The sequence below is a fragment of the Crocodylus porosus genome, unplaced genomic scaffold (assembly GCF_001723895.1).
Source record: "Crocodylus porosus isolate Cpor-Errol unplaced genomic scaffold, CroPor_comp1, whole genome shotgun sequence".
Classification (NCBI taxonomy): Eukaryota; Metazoa; Chordata; order Crocodylia; family Crocodylidae; genus Crocodylus; species Crocodylus porosus.
In genome coordinates, this window is record NW_017728914.1 from 33,423,522 (window position 1) to 33,444,328 (window position 20,807).

The window sequence follows — 20,807 nt, forward strand, 5'->3', positions numbered from 1 at the left end:
AGAGAGGTATATAGATATATATATTTATTTATATATATATAGATAGATAGATAGATAGATAGATAGATCTATACAGGGATTAGCAAACCAGGAGATATATATTTATATAATATATAAACCAGGAGCTACAGATATATATAGAGATATAAAAATATATATCTCTATATATATCTGTAGCTCCTGGTTTGCTAGTCCCGACTGCTCCAGGATCCTTGAATAAGAGAGATTCCACAAGTGCATTTCTGCCTATGACCCTGAAACATTGCTGTGTTTCTGCATTTCTTGGGCTTTCATGCTCATGTTGTCACCGCCTTGTGCTTGGCTCAGTGACTGAGTCTTCAGAGGGATGGGGAAGAGGACCTACTGCCTTCTCTCTAGCCCTCACATCTAGGATACAAGCCACCGCAGGAAACAGGAAAAGCCGGTGCAAAATGCACCAGATTTCAGAGCTGCCGTCCCGAGGTAATAGGCTCATTGCCAGCACATTAAATTAAGCACAGACATCCTTCCCACATGCTGCTATCCCTACCAGTGTGGTACACGGCATGAGCTGTACATGCCTCCTCGTGAGATATCACGCGGAGTCCCATCAGAGCGCCTGATGGCTGCATTATGAAGAGCCGCTTGTGCTCATTACCACTTGTTTCTCCTTTTACACCCTAAAGGAGACTTGCCAGCAGCCTCAACATCATTAGATCCCATCCTACTTTAGAAGAGCTACCCCCAGCTTGCCTGAAAGCCCGCGGTGGCCTTAATCTCTGCATACACTTCACTCGCAAGCTAGCATGCATCCTCCAAGACAAGACTGCAGAGCAGCAGCTGCAAGACTTAGGAGGGAACCCGATGAGATCGAGCAGCTGTGGCTGCCTCCCTTTGGGATGTAACAAGCTGTAAGAAGGCCTAAGAGCTCCCACTCGCCGAGGACGTGACATGGGGCACCAACTGCAGAAATTTCAGACGCCACACGATGCAACACAAAGCAGTGATCGCGTTCGTTGAGGACGTACAGTAACAGGATGCAACACGGGGCAGTGACTTCGTTAATTTAGGACGTAACAGGATGCGACACGGGGCAGTGACTGCATTAGTTTACGATGTAACAGGATGTGACACTACACAGGGCAGTGAGGGTGTCATAGCTGCCAGGAAAAGGAGGACCCCATACGGTCTCCTTGTGTTGCCCGGTGGCAGGGGTTGTATGTTGCTGAGTGCCCAGAGCTGCAGCTGGCGAAGCTGCACTGTCCGGGGTCTACAGTAGCCAGGTGGAGGGTAGGCAGGACCAGGAGAAAGCCACTGTTTCTTTACAGGCTGGTGTGGCAGCTGCTGTGGCATCGGGGCTGTAGCCCAGGAGGGATAAGTCAGGCACCTGGGCCCAGCCTGATGCCACAGGGTAGTTAATCCAGTTGTTTCCTGCAGCAATAGCTCCAACCTCATGGGCCGCATGACAGGGCTGACCCCAGAGAAGCAGCAACACGCCCTCCACGGAGAGGATGATGCTCCCAAGGAACCACCCGAGGAGTTTTCAGGACCCGGCAGATGTGAGTAAAACCAGAAAAGCAAACTCCTCTGGTGCCTGCCCTGGTTGCTGCAGGCCATCCTCATGGTGTCACAAAATCACGTTCCCCACACTGCACCCTGAGGGAGATGACTGGGAGAGCAACCGGGCTTTCTGCAGGCCCCTTCCAGCCAAGGCAGGCGAGAACGGTGCCACTGACCAGTGTTAGAAATCAGCCAAAGTTACAGCCCACTGGGAAAGAGGTTTGGGTTGAGGCTCTGGCCTCTCTCCTCCTCCTCCTCACCCCTGTGGGAGCAGAGAAGAGCCATCTCCCCAGCCCATCCAAGCTCAACGCCAGAAATGATTGTCCTGGCAATGAAGAACCATGCAAAACCGTGCCCAGGCCATGCACTCTCTGCAGCGGCATGCCAAAAGATACTGCCAGACAGGACAGCCCCTTCCCCCCTGCTCCCCTTTCCAACGGGACCTGTGGGATGAGGCTGTGAAGCAAAGGATACAAACCGAAGCCACCTAGGCGGATCTGGAAGCAGGGACCCTTCCCTTGTAGTTTTTTGGTTCAGAAGAGTGTTTACTTGCAACCATTTCTCTACACATGGCCCCTCCTTCAGACCCGGGGCTGTGCTCACCCTCCCAGCCACCCCCAAAGCCGAGGCAGAAAAACATTAGCAAGGAGGGGAGGAAAATGATTTCCCACCAGACTGACCCTTACTGAAGGCCAATCAAGCCCTGGCCTCTTTCTTTTCTTTCTCTGACTTTCCAGAGCACCTTTCCATTTTGTCTTGCCTCTGCCACTGCCCACAGCATGGCTTTAATCGTGTCTCAGGGGCGGACACTTCCTCCGGTGATGCTGGGGCTTCTGGCATTGCACAGTGGCAGAGGGAAGGCAGGTGCCGTGACCTTTCCCTAGCCCAAAATGTGGCCCCTGAAAAAGCCCCATGGCAAGAGGAGGTCACCATGGCTGCTGATCCCTGCCAGGCTGAAAGCCCAGAGATTTTTGGAGCGCCTTCCATCTGCCCATAGCCACAGGGTAGGCCATTGTGCCTGCTCCTCTGCAGGGTGACTGCTTGCTGTCATCAGGCCCTGGCTGCAGGGTAGAAAGGGGCTTTCACACAGGTGTGTTTGTCCAACCTGTTATCAAGCAACAGGCAGCAGAGCCAGTGGCTGATGGGAGCTGGTGGCTTCTCCAGGGTGTTGGCATCTAGCCGACCCCCTTGCCCTCGGCCAGGGTGGAGAGCTGTGGGCAACACCTGCAGAGGGGGGTCCCACATCACCTGGCAGAAGGAAGGAAGCCCTCGAATCTCAGGGCGAGGGGAGCATTCAAGGTTCAAAATGGGATTTTTTTTCATTGCTATCCTAAATCCTGAACTCCGGGGTGGATGTGGGTGGGAGAGAAGGCCAGCCCTGCCCCCACCAGCCCCTTGAAGGGGCAGTGAGAGGAGCTGGAAGGGACCCGGATGGCTGTGAATGGATCAAACTATGCTCGTGCCTTTGCTGGAAGACGGGCCGTTCCTTCCAGGAGAGATGCTGGGAGCCCCAGGCTCACCGAAGTCCACCTCTCGTTGCCATCCTGCCGGAGAAGCCGCAGCCTCCAAACGTGAGCTTCAATTCCCGTTCTCTCTGCTCAGCCAGGCTTGTCCTGGGGAGCTTTGCACAGGGCACAGACCCCCCTTTGCTAGGGGAGAAGCATGTGTGGACAGGGGGAAGGAGCCCCTGGCAAGGCGAAGGGGCGATGGACCCTGCTGCGGGTGAGCTGGCGGCTGCGTTAGCCAGAGGGAGGGGGCTTACCTTGACGCCATCGTTCTTCTTGTTGCCGCCGCTTTTCCCTCCTGCGGACAAAAAGAAGGCGGTGAGCACGGCCAGGCAGGGCGCCAAGACCAACAGGCCGAGCAAGAGCAGCATGAGGAAGGATGGGCCTGGGGCACGCCAGGCAAGAAGGGGCAGGAGGAGACCACGGGCTCAGGAGTGCTCCTTGCCGCCGGTGCCCTCCAGAGCACGGCAGCGATGGCCCCGCTCAGAGCTCACAAGGGCCCTCCTCGGCGCCGGCCCTCCGCCCCGCCGCACGGCTCTGCAAAGCCCATGGCTGCTTCCACGGTCAAGCCCCGCGGCCGGAGGAGAGTGCTGGGCTGAGGGCGAGCTCCCCGGGGCTTCGTGTCCTCCGGGGGCCGCGTCAGTGGGCATCCAGCCGCCGTCCGGCCCGGGCTCCCCTTGCTGGGGCCGCCTGCCTCGGCGTGTGCTGCCGAGCGCTGAACAAATGCCTGCCTGCCTGTCTAAATTTAGCCCCATGCTGCCGGGGTCATGTGCTACGGCCCCCTCGGCCCGACAGCTGCAGCCCTCGTTCCGACACCACAGATGCCTTCGTGGTGCCCACGTATCCCGGCTGGCCCCACCGGCCACGGGTCCCTCCCCAGCCACGGCCCCTGCACCCACTGCCAGGTCCCCGCGCGCCCCTCTCCCGCAGCCCACGGCACACGGCTGGCTGCCGCGTGGGGTATGCAGAGGCTAAAGGGGGTGGCTCCGAGCTGCCAGGCCTTTGATGCTCCCCGACAGACTCTTACCCCTTCCAGGCCTGATATAAGATCCCTGCCAGCTGTTTAACCCTTTCAGACCCCCAGTGCACCACTCGCTGCTGCTGACACCACCACTGTCAGCAAAATCCCAGCTGTCCCCAGGACAACGCCCAGCTCTCCACATGCCCCGGGCAGGTCCCAAGCCCCCTGCACCTGCCCTCTGTCCCTTCCAGCTTAGCCCCTGATCCCGCTGAGGAGCATCCTAGCTGGACATCTACAGCTCCTTTGCAATAACTCCCCGCCCCAGACACCAACCAGCCAAAAGCGAGTGCTTCACACAAGGTCCGGGCTGGACCCATCGCCTTCTTGCAGTGCCATCCTGAAAGGGCCCTGTTGTGAGCCCATCCCTGCCCCAGGTCCGGGGGCTGAACCTGCTCACAGCCCTTTCACCCTCCCCAGACAGACACTCTCCTTCCTCTCCGGGCTCTCCATGTGCCCCTGCCTCCTCTCTGCCCAGGACGTGGCCTGCACCCAGCTGACTGCCCCTGGCTCTGGGAAACTGGGTCCAGCTCAGCTTCCTTGCGTACCTCGTACCACTGTTCACACCACTGTGAGTGTGAGCCCCGTCCAGATGCAAGTGGTGCCCACCGTGGTGCAAAGGACCCTCTGAAGGTCAGGGCCACAGCTGGCTGCCCATGTGAGCGGGTAAAAGAATGGCTCCTTTTAATAAGCTACAACTCCCCACTGCCTCTCCTACCAGCTGCCAAGGGCAGGTGTCCACATTGAGTCCCAGCAGCTCTTCCACTCATTTAATGACCCACTCACAGGCCACCTAAAAAATGCCAGGTGTGGTCTGAGGGTCTTTTGAGAATCCAGGCCTGTGCGACAGCTCTGTGTGGACTGTGAGGACCCCCGTGTAGACAGCGGGACCTTTCTCTGACTGTTTAAAAAAGCACCGGCCACATTCTGGGAGCGATCCAACCATAAAATGACTGAGGTTATTAACACTAACCCTGCAATTGCCGAGCTTTTCAGAATCAGGAGGAACCAGTAAAGGAGAAAGCTCATTGCAACCTTCCCCCACCTGTCAGGCCTTTTCCAGAGTGAAACGATTTTCAGCGTCACTCCCATATCACTGCTGCTAACAGGTGAGACTACTACACCCTCTGAGACACTGGATGGACAGTGGGACATGCTGCCAGCAGGTGAGATGCCCTCGCTCTGCTCAGCCCTGAGACCTGCTCCCTGATTTACCATCACCAAGTAATGTTTTTCTAGCTGGAGTCTTTTTTTTTTGTGTTTTTTTTTTGCTTCATGTTGGATGGAGCAAAAAACAAACCCAAGGAACAAACCCAAGGCTGGTCCAAACCCAGATGCATCCACACGCACTCCCAACCTGACCGAACCCTGGGGCTGGCTGGGTGCTGGAGATCAGACATGTGCTCCTCTTCAGGTCAGCAGGTTCAGTGGACCCCTGCCCGGTGCCAGGATGCCTCTGTCTTGCCAGGTCTGGCTCTGAGCAGCGTGCACAGAGTTCGTGAGCCCGTGAGCTGGATTCTCACCTGCGAGGCTAGCTTTATACCAGGGGCACACCTGGGTGAAAGCAGCTCTCAGAGAAGACGCTCACTAGCTATCTCCGGGCAAGACTTTCGTTCCCAAATGTCCCTTCCTGCCTGCTTGCATGCATGCTATTGCCCCCGATGACGTGCGCTGTTGCTTACCCAACTCTGAATTAGTTAGGCCAGTGGCACCTTTTTAGCTGTGAGGTCCCCCTCAACAGACTTGAGGAAATGCCAGCTCTTAGTTTTCACCCATTTTTTGGCTGCAGAAAAATACTAGAGCCCGCAAAGAACTCAGCCCGCAAGGTGTTTTTAGCACTCTGGATTCCCATTCAAGGTCTCCGGGTTGGTCCTGTGAATCACATTTGTCTGCCTCCCAGTGACAGTATCATGTGGCACCCCAGAGCACCCTTGAACGGGTCTCGAGTCAACCCAGGGTGCTGCAGCACCCTGGGTGAGAATCACTGAGTTAGTCTAGAAGGTGCAACTCAGCCCTACCTTCTGCCCAGGGTCAGGGGATGAGTTGGAGATGTCCTAAGTGACTCCCAGCTTTGCTGAGACTCTGTTCACAGGACTTGCTCTCCAGAGACAGAGAGCGAAGGGAGCACAGAGAGAGAAAGGAGGGAGGGAGACCGAGGCAGAGCCCTGCAGTCGAGTGCTACTGGCTCCTGGGACCGTTTCCAGTGGGTGTGAGTGCAGGGGGGGCTTCCACGAGTCCAGCCCACACCCCTCTCCAGACAGGGCCCCGAGGGCTGGCCTCCCAGCTGGGCGGTCAGATCAAGGAGAGCAACCTGATTACTCACGGGCTATACTGGGCTGCCCTGGGTGACCTCCCTGCGGCAGAGCCCTTGCTTTCCAGGCCAGCCAGAGGCACAGGATTGTGGGACCCATCCCAGGAGCCCCTCCGCGGAGGCAGAGAGTCACATAGGACCTGAATCTGCCCTGCTCAGGCCCTCACTTATCGCAGGCATGTGCCTGGGTGTGGAAACAGCAGCACAGGGAGAAAGGACAAGCCAAGCCAGTCTTTAGCGGTCCACGCCGGCAGGGCCCATAATCAGTTTTCACTTGCCACCGGAAACCCAAAGCATGAGACATGCAAAGGGACGAGCCGCCCGGACAGCACCTACCAGAAAAATTGCGGGTCGCCAGCATGGTCGTGAGAATAGCTCCCTGAAACACACAGGAGGCAGAAAGGAAAGAAAGGAAAGAGAGATCACCGTGCTCAGAGTCAGGCCCCTCTGTTTCCCCGGCCGCCTGCCCTTCCATGCAAAGGCTGCCCAGAGGAAAACGGGACCAGCTGGGGACGGTGGGGATCACCGCAGCGGTGCCAGGGATGTGGATGCAGTCCAGAGATGCATGCACCAGACTGCTTGTAGGGCCAGGACAGCACGTGGCGGATGGCAGACGTGACGCAGGGGCCCTGCTCTCTAGCTGGTAGGGGGAAGCAGGCCGTTTGGGTCTCTCCCCTTGGCCTTTTTTACACCTCGTGTAGGCAGCACCATTTCTTCCACCCTAAGCTCCAGCACTATCGAGAGACGAGAGAGATTTCACACGGGGTATTTGGGTGAGGATTACTTCTAGCAAAACTGCTAGGAGAAATGCCACGCACCTCGCTTGCTCTCCGGAGATTCGGTCGGAATAAACGCAGTGGACGTGCCAGGACTCCCCTCATCTTCCCAGCCCCAGCTTCAAGTATTGCACTACCACTCCTAAACTGGCCACACCTCTGACATGAAAGGGCAAAGTCTATATATGGGCCCAATTCTGATTTTGGCTTAGCCTGGTGCAAATCTAGAGTTAATCACACTTTACTGTTGCTTTCAAGGGGTATAACTGAGCTAAGAATGGGGTTTGATGCTATTAAATGAGTTTTTATACTATCTAGAGCTGGGGGGTGGGGAGGTGTTTTCCATCAAAGCTAAACTTTAACCTTTACACAGAAATGGCAATTGCAAAAAAATGTTCCCCACAGATGGTTTCCATTTCCCCACCAGCTCTTCTAACTAGTTCTGTAGCCTGTCGTGTGTTCCCTTTACCGTAATCGTTGCAGTAATGGCATACTCTTTAGAAGCGCAGCCTTGAACTAATGAGATTACTTGTCTGGTTGAAAAGTAATCACAGATTATTGCCGGTTTCTCCTCCAGATAATCTTGCTCCTCGCCTGCAGTCCTGCTGCTCTGTGCCTCGTGCCAAAGCTGACGGACGGTGCGCCTTGTTCGGAGGGGTTTGAGGGCAACAGGATGGTGCGGGGGGATGTTCGGGCACTTTATTTTGCAAACTGGCTGGGAAGCAGTGCCCCCAGCATCAGGTTGGGTGGTGCCACTAACCTAGAAGTGTTGTCCTTTGGTGGAGATGGAAAATCAAAGGGCTGATTTCTTCTGACCACCAAGCTCCAAACTGCTTTTGGCTAATGTCTCCGGACTCTAGCTCTGATGAAGATTTTAGCCCTGTGTTTTGCCTACCTACCTCAAACCCTGTGTGGGGTGGACCAGAGACAACTTTTCTCCTTCCCCTCTCGATCTACCCTATTGCACCGTGCGGCACTGCAGTGCATTGGGAAAGGGGCTGCCTCCCAGGCGAACGGATCCCAGCGGCTCGCTGCGATTTGGCATCTTTTGGGCAATAACCTGCATAAAGGGGCTACATCACAGTGAGGCATTGTTCCCTGGGGGGGAAGGAGGATGCACTGGGGCTCTGTTTGGTCCCTGTAGCCTCATGCAACTTCCATGCAAAAAAACATATGCATGGCACCAGTAACAGGTGGCTCTCCACTGTTCACACGTACCAGCTGGAGCTAACCTGTTCCTCCGTTGCATCCTTTTGCATCGGGGTCCTCATGTTCAGAGCCTGTCAGGCTCCCACAAAATCCCCCACTCTTGGCATCACATTGATTCCTGCCCTCCAGGACATGCTGACCTCTTCCATTCAGGCAAACAAACCCACATCTGCATTTCCCAGAGGGCTCCCGGAGCTGGGAGCCCGAAATTACCTTCAGCTTCCTTCTGGCGTTGAATTTCTTCAGGCAGTCCACCGTCTCCTGTCTGTGCATGCAGGATGCCACAGTGGCACGGTGCTGGAAGACAGAGCAAGAGCCCGCTCAGGGGTGAAGATGGACAGGAGGGAGAGCAGAGACATGCAGGAGGGACGGCTCGGGGCACATACATCCACTCTTGTACTCATGCATCCGTCCCGAGACGTACGGGCCGATGGGGCCCCTGGCACCAGCTGCTGAAACTTTAGCAGGAGTTTGTTACCCTCCTACCACCTTTGCACCTTGTTCTCTCTGCATTTTGCTGGCAGAGAGCTGAGCTCTGCCCGCAGCTGACCCTTGTGCCTGGATAACTAGCCCTGCTGTGAGGGGTGGAAATCTTGGTGGAACTGGGGGGTTATGGCCTTAACAAGGCCCTGAGGCCAGGCCTGGAGGCCCCCCTGTATGGACTGCAACACCATTCAGACCTCCTGGAGAAGCCAGCTCCGTCTGATGGCGTTGGGGTGAATTGGGCTGGAGATTTCAGGAACGCCACTACAATCGCTCACGGAAGAGAAAACCCTGCCCGCGTGGAAAGCGAAGCAGGGTTCAGGCCTGCAGGGATGCCAGAATCCAAAAAACATCCCGAGAGAAGCATCTCTGGGGACGCGGGTTCCTGGCAGCGCGGGGAGGAGGACGTTCGTTTGGCCGTGGGTAATTTGCAGCTTCCCCAGGGGAGTTCGGGCCAGAGGAAGCGTCCGGTTTTCTCTGACATTCCTGCTTTTTCCCCCTCCGCATCATTTTCCATCTGCGTGTGGCCGAGGTACAAGGAGGCCAGTGACTTTTCCCTCTGGGTCACGCGGCGAGTCAGGGACTCGCGCTGGGAGCCGGGTCCCTTCTGTGCACCCCGGGGAACTCGGGATCCCTGGGAGCCAGGAAATGTCAGCGTGGTAAAAGCTGTAAGCAATTGCCTGGGGAAAACACGCAGGCCTGCCTCCAAATCCCTCTGGCTTCTCTGAGTCTGCGCAGCTGGCTACATGCTCCGGCTGGCCCTCCGATCCACCCGCCCCGAGCAGCTTCCCAAAACATCCCAGGAAAACACGGGGACCTAAGGGCTCGTGTTGGTAGGATGCCCTGTCCCCCAGACTCCTAGGCCCCACTGTACACAGTGGCAGGAGCTTCCTACAGAGACCGTCGAGATCGGGGTCAATCAGAGGAGCACGAGGGTTAGGGGTTAGGGTTAGGGTGCAGGGTAAATGGTCCCTTCCAGCCCCTCTGTGAAACTATGGGAGGGCATGGGAGAGGGCGTGAGTTTACAGCATGAGGCTTCCAGCATGGGGAAGCATAGCACGAGGGCTCAACCAGCAGCCCAGGAGCTGGGGCAACAAGTCAGGCACAGCCCCTTCCCATCCCTCGGAGAGGGGGAAGCAATGCTGTCCAAAGGGCCCCGATGAGTACAGGACACTAGTGGAGTCACTGGGCACTTCTGTTGGCTGGGCCGAGACAGCACGTCTTCTCTCCTTCTCAAGGCATCTGCATCTGAGCGTGAGCATTTAACACTGTTTGTATTCACACTTCTATTTCACTGAGATTTAAAGGCACCTAAATGTCTCATCCTGACGGTGAGAAAATCCTGCCAGCCGGTCCCGTACCGAGCGCTGGGAGGAGGGGCGGAGTGGGAGAACAGCCTCTTGATCACACAGAAAATAGACGGTGGATATACAGGACTGTAAATATTCAATATGCAGAGTAAAGCGTCGCCACATTTGCATAATGCTTCCAGATGTCTGGACCGGTGTCCTGAAGAGGTACGTAGCACCACGAAGGAGCCGGTCCCATCTCATCCCACGCTTGCTCGTTTTTTCAATGCCTGCCCTGCCAGGGTGCACACTTACCGATATCCAGGGGTGCTTCAGAGCCTCGGCTGCCGTGATGCGCTTGGAGGGGTTGATTGTCAGCATCTTGTTGATGAGGTCTTTTGCTTCTGGAGTGACTGTATCCCACTCAGGCGAAGGGAACTGCAAGGCAAGGGGACAAAATGTGAGGCTGGGGATAGCAACAGAAACGCCTGTCTTCTGCTGCCCAGTAAAGCTTGGCTCATCCTTGTACTGTCCTCTGAGAGGAGGGCCCTTGTCTCGCGCTGGGGAGAACGAAGGGTCTGTTCTCTGTTGGAAAAACTCAAACCCGCTCATGCTTTTGCTCCCCTTTTTGCTTCTCCTGAGGTTTGGAGTGTCTCGCCACGACCGGTGCCTATATTTCTCAATCGCAGGCACCTTAAGTAGCCAGTGATGTCCTTCCAGATACCTGTTGGTCTCAGCTCCCAGTCCTGTTTTTATAAGGGAGCAAAAGTGGGGACCCAGAAGCAAGGGGGCATGTGAGGGAGGGGAGAAGAAGGAGACGTGAGAGAAGAGGAAGGCAGGGAGAAAAACAAAATCCACTTACATCGTAGGCCCCGGCTTTGATCTGCTGGTAGAGTCGATGCTGATCCTCATCCCAAAAAGGTGGATACCCAACCAGGAGAATGTAGAGGATGACTCCTGTTCAAGAGGAAGGTGGGAGAACATTACGACCGACTCCTGTTGGGGAAGGGGACAGGTCCAAGGCTCAGGGACCCAAGCCTGTACAGACCCAAGCTGTGCACTAGTATAAACAGGGAAACAGGGGGGTTGAATAAGCCTGGGCGTGCTTGTGTGCCCAACTGCAGGGTGTGCACCAAGTGACTCAGTGTGCACATGGCTGGTGAGACACTCAGCCAGCCCTAGATTGGAGATGCCACCATCGGTGACCATCATCCGTGCACCTGGGGCTGGCAACTGCACACACAAAACGTAGGCGTGTGCTGGGCACGAGCTTCCTGCGAAAGGGCTGGGCCCAAGAAGAAATCTGTTTTAATCTGCAGAGTGATGATCTGGAAGTGTGTTCAAGGAGCGGTGCCTCTCCCCATGCACGAGCTGTGAAATCAATTTGAAGGTGACGCTTTTAATTAACTGGGTCGCTGGTGCATTGTGTTCCAGAGACGTGACTGCACACGCGGGCTGGCCTCGTGCCTCTGGCATGGCCCCGTGAGAAGTGCTGGCATTTCACAACGTGTGGCTCTTTGGAGAACGCGGCGGCATTTTGAGCCGGCTGAGAGGAAAGGGCTTGACCCATTGGGGAACCTCCTACTCCTGCCCAGGATGCTCGTCCAGGACACAGAAAGCCAGTGTTGCACGCTGAAAGCCCAGGGCCTCTCTGGGGTTTAACACTCAGAAGCCGCAGCATCCTATTTGACACTTAAATCAAATACGAAGTGATGCCGTAGGAGTGGCAAGCAGTGGGCAGGCAGGGCATGGCTGCGGGACAGGTTGGGGTATGGTCCTCCAATGCAATGTCTGGAGAAGTGCTCCAGAGAAATCCTCCCCGCCATGCCAGCGGCTGTGGCAGAGAGTGGGGCGAATCAGTAGCTCCGCTGCTTCCCCCAAATCCCCCAGCCCCGTCTGACTTACCGCATGCCCACAGGTCCACAGCCTTGCCATAAGGGTCCTTCCGGAGGACTTCTGGGGAAAGGTACCCCGGGGTGCCTGCAAAACCTAATGACCCAAGGCAAATGACACCCCGTCACACCACTGCTTCCCCGAATGTCCCAGTGGCTGGGTCTGGCACCACAATGAGTGTATTAAGGCAATCGGGCACGCAGCGGGACCACGCTAGCATGATCTCACTGAACGGCCCTGGCGTGGAGCAGGGAGCCACATCCCGTGCTCCATCATGTGGGTGCTAATCCAGCCTAACGCCATCCGCTTTGGCACCGTGACTCCCAACTTCCACGGGTGTTGCCGGGAAGCCAGTCTGTGTTTAGGAAGCTCTGGCTCGTTAGCAGCTAATCAGGCAAGTTAAAGGAAAGGATTATGAGTCACGAGGGGCGGGAAGCCAGCTTCCTGGATCGAGCCGCGTTGACAGAGCACTAGAGGAAGGTCTGGGTTTGCATCCTACGGCTGCCCTTTCCCACATCTTCCTCTCTACCGTGGCAGGTTGGCTGCGTGCTGGGCCTTTTCCTGGGATATGGCAGCCCTCTCTAGTAAGACCTCAAATGCTGTGTAGCAGATCGGCATGACACATCCCTCCCCGAGTGTCCTGTGACTCAGGATGAAGACAGAATAGCGAATAGACATGCCAGGCCTCCAGTGAGCTGGAGCAGGTTTGCCATTGCGGGGATACTAATCGTGGCTCTACCCCCACCCAACAAGAGTCCTACAATCCCGGTAGTAGCTTGGTGACTCACATGCTATTTCTGCAAATCCGCTCACTAGATTCCTGTTGGGTTGCTTTTCTTATCACTTGATTATACCAAGCCACTTGGGGACCCACAATGCATCTTTTTAGTGGCAACCAAGGCCAAGCTGCATGGTCTGGAGTTCACACCATAGAGCCACAAAAGCTCTTGGGGGCCCCGTGCAACTGGGCTCCCTTGCTGGGCTCGGGCTTGGCCAGGGGAGCTGAGCAGGAGTTTTTGAACCCAGCACTTAGATACTTGGGATGGGGCAGAAAATACTCCTAGCTCCAACACTAATACAATATTTGTGGGCAAGAAGGTGGGCGCTGGAGGTGGTGCCACCCCATGGAAGATGTCAAAGGAGGAAATCAAGAAACCCCAGGCCACTCACCGAACCAGGCCTGCTGATCACCCTCCACCTCAATGGCGAGGCCGAAGTCAGCGAGCTTGACCGCAGCCCCCTTCAGCTTGGATGCCAGCAGCAGGTTCTCTGGCTGCAGGAAGAAAGGAGGGATCCAGTGAGAAATCAGCCTCCTGGTGAAGTGTCAAAGAGCCTGGGCAGCACAGCAAGGCCCCTTGCCTGGGGCTGTCTGCATCAGAGAGCACGGCATGAATCGCCGCTGCCAAGTCTACCGACAAGGGGCTCTTGTCTTCTGAGCCTGGCAAGAGGCTCTTCACCATCAGACTGGAGATGCAAGGGCCAGTTCGTTGAAAAGCCCGGGAGGTCTGCCTGGTTAGACCTGTCCTGAGTAGGGAAGAGCAAGTGCTGGGGTCTGGCTATAGGGCACGGCACCTGTGTGCCATGACGTGTTGCTGTAGCCCATCGTGCCCGCTTGCTGGCCTCTGCTGGGAAGGGAAGGCAAAGGGAGCGCTCCAGACCAAGGTGCTTCGAAGAGGACAGTGCGAGCTGGTCCTTCCCCACCACTGCAGTGTGGAGGACAAGACGCACTGTCCTCCTTCCTTCCCTCCTGCAGTTAGGGGGCTTTCCCCCACCATGAAGCCCACTTTGCAGGGCCACCTAGCTTCCTCGCGCTTACACGGCCTCAGGCCCCGATGATGCCTTCACACCTCCACGCACAGAGCCACCACTTGCACAGATTTGCATGTGCTCGGGCGGCTTCTCTGTGGCAGGCAATGCCTCTGAAGACCCAAACTACATCTGTTCAGCCTCCTGGCTGACTAGGAGGGTCTGTGGAGCGAGCCCAGCCGAAGCCAGAGGGGCGATGGCTGGCCAAGCCCCTGTCCTTCCTCCGAGGGCTGCTGCTGCACCTCAGGCCCATATTAGGGGTGAGGAAGAAATAGGGATCAGGTCTCCATCTCTGCTGAGGCGCCTGGCTCCCGGTTCCTATGCCGTGACAATGTTATTACGGCTGTAAGGGAGACTGATGGCCTCACTACTCTCTATTGACTGCAATAGCCAGGCTGGAACCATCCAGCTGGGCCAGTAAAGCCCAGACAAACGGCGGGCAGATCAAGGGAAGACAGCGCCTATTGATTCCCAGGTATTACCAGGGTCACTGGTACTGGGAAGCCGGTTCAGGCTTGGAAATCCAGCTCCTCCTCCATGTATGCCTGAACGAGGCACATGCCAGGAGAGGGAGGGGGAGAGGAGAGCGTTCAGCTCCAGCTTGCATTAGTCCAGCGCCTTGCAATCCCTTCCCCTGACAGCATGGAGGGTCTCTCTTACAGGAGCTCCCGGGACAGCTGGATTGAGAAGGCTTCAAGCTAGTTGCTGGAAAATGCAACCCCATCCAGCCCCAGCTAGACTCCAGACAGGATGGCTAAGCATGTCCTACTCCAGGTGAAATGAAAGCAAGGATCATGTTCCTCCCCGCAGTCTGGAGCATGGGCCGGAAGAGTCCCCTCAATCCCTCCCGTAGGGACTCCAAGCCAAACAGCGGGATCCTTCACCTTCTACCAGCGGCTCCCAATTTGCAGCACGCGCTACCACTGGTGGTACGCAGGCAACCCGTCGGCGGTACGCGTTAACAGATTTATTGTCATTACTTTGTACGGCAAACATTTGCGGGTGCTGCTTATGGTTGAGCTGAAAAATGAGCCGGCGGTAATTAATGTCGCCTTGTTTTAAATTTAGGAACTGCTGTTGTAGTCCTTTCTAATCCTACTGGTGGCCACCAACCCTTTGAGTCAACCCAGCCACCCTTCCCCACCGTCGCAAGAGTGAGGGGTTTAGCTCCTGGAAGGGAAGGCTGGCACGAGCAGGACTTTCTTCTCTCTTCCTACTCCTAAGGCAGACGCCCTAGCAGGTCTTCACCCAGCGCGGGAAGCATCCCAGCCGGCCCCGAGGAAGACACGGGAGAAGCCGCGTTTGGCCGTCTCTCCCTTGATGATGCTCACGTACCTCGGAGGCCTTCAAGAGACCCTCCACCGCAACGCTTACCTTGAGATCCCGATGCACCACCCCCATCTGGTGACAATGCAGGACGGCTTCCAGGATCTGCTGAATGCAATGGCTGGGGAGAGAAAGGACGGAGGACGTGTCTATGCTATGGGCACGTTTCCTCCGGGCCTTCCCTTTGGTTTCCTCTCTTCCCACGACTGCCCACGCCCCCTCTTCCCACCACTGGCCGTGGGGGCTGGCTCCACATCGCAGAGCCCCACGGACATGCAGCACAGACACAGGTAGAGCAATTACGACCGGCTTGTCAACAGAAGACAGCTGGGGGTTACTGAAGTCATTAAACCACCCTCGTGAGCAGCAGAGGAGGAACGCGCCTCTCACTTTATGAACTCGTACGGCTGCCGGAGGTAATGAGCTAAAACGATCTAATCAGCTCCCCGCAGAAACAATGAGAGCGGCGTGATAACGAGAGTTGGGGGCATCGTGATGGAATTAGCTTGAGCCAGCGAGCTTCGAAGACAGAAAGTTAGCGGCGCCCCGCGTGCTTAGGCTTATCTGGTCTCCCTGTCCCTTTGTCACACGCAGCTCGTTAAACCACGGACGGCCCAGAACGAAGCCGCAAGAATTTCCCAGATGCCCAGCGGGTTTTAACTTTTGTTACCGAACACCTGCCTGCAAAAGGAAGTGTCTTTATCTCCCTTGTTTTTGCAGGCTGCTGGCGTTGGTTGTCACTGACCCTGGGCATGCAGAGAGCCCCACTGGAAGCCCATTTCACAGAAGGAAATAAAGCAAGATACTTTCTTGCACAGAGCGGGCGGCAGGGTTGCGTGCCTGAGGGTCAGTGTAAGGCTGCGCTGGCTTTCACCTCCGTCATATTCCCTATGCCCTGGGCTGCGCCATCAATACTGAAGCAAAGCCAGGAGTGTTGCTCCCACAGGAGAAGACGCTGGACTGGGCTCCGTCCAGCTCTCCCCCACAGCCTTGTGTGACTGGGGAAAGTCACTTCTTCTCTCTGTGTCTTTGTACGTTAAGGCGAATGCCTCCCTCCTTCACAGAGCCGTGATGACACCTCATTCATTTGGACTTTCAAGGTACACAGCTACTCCTGAGGTCAATGCCTCAGAAACGCCTTTAAATATAACTACCAGAATGGGTAAAGATTGCAAATCATACGGCACCTGCTGTATCTTCCTGGGATTCCCCAGCTTGCTGCTGTCCCATGCTTTCCCGACCGGGAGACCAGTGTGCTACTGGGGTCCCCTGTCTCACATACTGGTGAGGGTAGGCCGTGTGTTGCAACCAGGCGGGCAGGGGGGTTGCATGCTGATTTTGCATTGTCAGTCTGGGAAAGGAGGTACCATTCACGGTGACTTAATAGAGCTTGGCTTTGGCAGGGGAATAGACACCGTGACAGCGCACTGCATCCTTTGCAGGGGATGTGCGTCAGTGAGAATGAGTCTTTTTGCAGCATCGCAGCTGGTATTTGAGAGCACCCCAGGAAGCAACAGTTATTTGCACAGCAGAGCCCTATTATCGAATGACTGCTCAACACAAAGACACCGATGCTCAGATACCGTAAATCCGCGAGTGCCTGAGTCTGCAGGCGGGGGCTGACGCCAGGCTGCTAGGGAAATGAGGCGCCCCAGCGCGTCCGGGGCCAGGCTGAACACAACTGCCCGGCCTGGCAGGGTCACGCCCGGTGGGCTTCCTTGCTCACCTGGCATCCGCTTCACTGTAGTACTCTCTGGCCACGATGTCCTCAAACAGCTCCCCGCCTGTGACGCTGCGGATGAAGCAGACGAGGTGTCACACACAGCTTGGGAAATATCGGGGAGGCATTTGAACACCCGCCGAGGTTTCGGCCCCCCGAAAGGAACTGAAGACCAGCTAGGAGAAGAGTAACACGTGGAGCCGGGGTGACGCAGGGGTGTGTGTGAGGGCTGCTGGATAGACGGGGCTGTAGGGCGAGGGGCTTTAGATGCTTGGCCCTGATTTTTCCCAGACAATTAGAAAACTGAGCTTCTATTCCCATGCACTCCCCAATGGGGTGGGACCTAAATATGAGCCAGCAGCGTGCCCTTGCTGCCAGGAAGGCTAATGGCATCCTGGGCTGCATCAGTAGGAGCATTGCTGGCAGATCGAGGGCAGTGATTCCTCCCCTCTATTCAGCACATCGGGAGTCCTGTGTGCAGTTGTGGCCCCCCACTGCAGAAAGGATGTGGAGACATTGGAGATGAGCCGGTGGAGGGCAATGAAAATGGGGCTGGGGGACAGGACTGGTGAGGAGAGGCTGAGGGAACTGGGGTGGTTGAGTCTGGAGAAGAGAAGACCAAGGTGGGATTTGATAGCAGCCGTCACCTCCCTGCAGGGGGGCTGCAAAGAGGATGGAGCTGGACTGTTCCCAGTGGGGGCAGATGGCAGGACAAGGAGCAATGGGATAGTTGCAGCAGGGGAAGTTGAGGTGGGATATTAGGAAAAAACTTTCTCCCTAGGAGGATAGTAAGGCAGTGGCCAAGTCACCTAGAGAGGTGGGGGACGCTCCATCCTTGGAGGTGTTTAAGACCCAGGCAGACAAAGACTTGGCTGGGATGATGTAGTTGGGGATGGCCCTGCCTTGAGCAGGAGCTTGGACTAGATGTGGCCTCCTGAGGTCCCTCCAACCCTCAGTTTATATGATTTTGTGACTGCTTGGGTTTCGGGGCTGCACTGTCTCAAAGGAGGCAGGGACAGAAGCAGCCGCATCCGACAGGATCCAGCTGAGGACAGCGGCCACTGCAGCAGTATCAGGACCTCCGGGGAGCGTGCATTAAACATGCTAATTGTTGCTCTCCAATGCCTGGAGGGATGAGCCCTGCAGAACGCAAGACCTGCGAGTGGGAGGGAAATGGCATCTTGACACTGGTCCCATTAATCCGACCCTTGTTCCCAGGGATGCAGCGGAGCAGGTTGGCGCGAGACCCTGGAGAAATAGGATGCCAAGGCAGGAGTGAAGGGCTAGGTGAGGGGCAATGTGCTCATGGAGAAAGGCCTCTGGCATGGGGATCAGGAAACACCGTCATTACTTACAGATCAAATATCAGGTAGTGGTGCGCCTCCTCGGATATGCTGTCATGGAGTCTCACTGCAGTGGGGACAAAAGGGGTAGGGTTACTAACCGCGGCACCGGTGACTGGACACACACTGCTCATCTCCCTCTCTCATCCCCTTTCCCTTTGGGCAAGTGGAAGTGGGGAGAGCAGTTCAGGACCTCTGCACCCCTCTGCACTTGGTCTTTCTCCCCACAGGGTCTTCCCGGGCTGTCCCCCATGTAACAGCCCGAGGTGCTGTAGCCACGCTGCGCCGCGCCACACCGGTGCTCCCAGCCGTGGTGGGCTGCAGGGTCTCTGAGGTCATTTCCAAATGAAGGCCTTGCCTTGTGGGCACACATAGTGCTCATACTTGGATAAAGCTCTGGGCAGCTGCTTGGTTATCTCCAGCCTTGAGCTGTCCCCTTGCACACACACGTGCTTCTCTAATCTCCAGGATTAAGGGGAGCTTGATCAGGAGATGCTGGCTGCAAAGGGAGTTCGGTGGGGCACCGGGTCTGCTGCACACAGCGCTTTTCTTCTGTGACCTTCCTTCTCACTGGGGATCTCCTACGATTGCCCATGGGATCCCTTTCTTATTCCAAGAGACAGCCCCTCCTTTGCCCACTCCCACTGTTGTTTTTGCCAGAAGACCAGGAATGGGAGCAACAGCACCCAAGCCTGTCTGCTCTGAGGTCTCTCTCCCTTCTGCCTCCAGTTCCCAAAGGCACTGCCCCATGCTTGACCCAAGAAGTTGGCTGTACTAGGAAATAATGCTTTGAAGGGTTTTTACTAAGGGCTCTGTGGAGTGAACTATTATCAATAAACTCCTCATCCTCTAGCTTGCCTTCGGGATATGGGGGCCAACTCAGCTCTCCGTTCCACGTGGCACTCAGACACCGCGGGGACAGGTGTGGTTTAGGAATAAGGCAAGACAGAGAGAGGGAATATATAGCTGCACTCTGCAGATAAAAGAAGAATCTGGCTCTGGCTTGGGTTCAAGGTTCTCCGTGGTACATCTACCTATGTCTTTTCCAAATCTCTTGGGGCGCTTGTACACGCTACGTGTGCAGATTATATATACGTTTCAACCCTTTCTTTCTGTTTGTCACCCAGTTGCAATATGACCCCATAGCTCTCAGTCTATTGGCAAATGATATTTAGAAACTGGGGAGGAGAGGATTTGAGATACAAATCTGTGGATCGGATTAGTTTTATTTTTAAATCCCGTTTCTTGCTAAGTGGGGTAGGTTTTTAGCTGCGAAATTTGTTGACCACGGTGAAGGCAGCTCATGGAAACTTACCTCACACTTGATCAGTCTCCTCGTTAGCTCGCTATCCTAGATACCTAATAGAGAATGGGAGATGTGCTGTCCCCGGAGGATATTCGTTTCTGATTTAGGTTGCGGATGCTTTGTGGTGCCAGTACCAGTTTCCAGGTTCAGTACAATGCTCTCGTTAGTGCCACCGCAGAGAAGAGCTCCTCGGGCTGGTCTGGCAGCATGTGACCACAGCGTGGCTGGCTCTGGAGGGGTGTGCTCAGGTTGGGAGTGAAATGGGGACTTGGACATCATTACTGAATGCAAGTGAAATCCAGGACACCATCGCTCTGGGTAGGGAAGCGCGTGACAGGTGCCGCAGCAACCACTGTGTCCCTGTGCAGATGTGCACGTCGCTAGCAGGCCATGCTACCCTGCCACTTTGGCACTCGGCAACTTAGCATCCCCAGAGAAAGTTGTCACATCAAATACGGTCCCTGTCACTAGTGCTCATATCACCCCGTGCCCCATCGACACTGGAGATGTTTCAGGATAGAGAATACTCAGGAAACAGCTTTCAGCTGCAGTATCAGGCCAGCAGATTTTTGTAAAGGGTCACGGCTCAAACATGCCATTCAGGAGCGCCCCAGTGTTTTGCTTGCAGTTTTTTTCGGGTTTTTTTTCCCCCTACAGTCACTCAGGGAGAGGTTCCTGGCTGCTTTGGTCTCTTCCCAAAGACAGGCTCCGACTTGCCTCTATCTTGGGTGCCCAAGAAGATAATAACCCATCAAAGCTGCTGTCTCGCTCGAAGGAGGAATTCTCTGAGGTGGTTATTGTTGCATTTTCATTAATAATTATGAAGAGAAGGGAACAGGTTTGCCATGCCTGAGTGAGCCTTTTCTCTCGGTCCCTTTTGTGGGCTTGATGACTCCAGACAGGGCTTTTATTCCGCTGTATTTGGAATTTTCCCCTCCTCTCACGTTTGCAGAGTCGCCCCCCAGCGCGCAGAGAGCTGCATTCACCTGGTTTCTCCTGCTCGGGCCCAGGAACAACTTCTTCTGTCACTTGGGTTACAAGAGGAACTTTCCTTCCTGTTTCAGGAAGAGATCAAATTTCCACGAGCATCTTTGTGATGTGTCTTGGGGACACAGTCGGTGGCAGGAAGTGTGTCAAGATGTCCATACAAACGTCCTTGGGCCCCTGGCATTTCACGCCAGCTCTCAGTAATGCACAAACTCAAGACCTCCAAGACCAACTCAATGGAGTTTGGACCCTATGCTAGGTCACTGCCACCGGCAAGACTACGATTCCCAAGATTT

The 20,807-nt window shown here is 55.6% G+C and overlaps 1 protein-coding gene across 3 annotated transcripts in view; it reads right to left on the bottom strand.

Annotated features, from left to right (window-relative positions):
* CAMK2A (calcium/calmodulin dependent protein kinase II alpha) overlaps positions 1 to 20,807 on the bottom strand; it is a 54,885-nt gene that overhangs the window by 9,451 nt on the left and 24,627 nt on the right. For all 3 annotated transcript variants that reach the window (XM_019535225.1, XM_019535226.1, XM_019535227.1), the window contains exons 4-13: positions 18,231 to 18,285; positions 16,882 to 16,947; positions 15,204 to 15,276; positions 13,194 to 13,296; positions 12,036 to 12,119; positions 10,993 to 11,087; positions 10,446 to 10,568; positions 8,572 to 8,655; positions 6,710 to 6,752; positions 3,302 to 3,342 (exon numbers count right to left, since the gene is read on the bottom strand). In XM_019535225.1, coding sequence (XP_019390770.1) covers positions 3,302 to 3,342; positions 6,710 to 6,752; positions 8,572 to 8,655; positions 10,446 to 10,568; positions 10,993 to 11,087; positions 12,036 to 12,119; positions 13,194 to 13,296; positions 15,204 to 15,276; positions 16,882 to 16,947; positions 18,231 to 18,285 — 767 coding nt within the window. The remainder of the gene's footprint in view (positions 1 to 3,301; positions 3,343 to 6,709; positions 6,753 to 8,571; positions 8,656 to 10,445; positions 10,569 to 10,992; positions 11,088 to 12,035; positions 12,120 to 13,193; positions 13,297 to 15,203; positions 15,277 to 16,881; positions 16,948 to 18,230; positions 18,286 to 20,807) is intronic.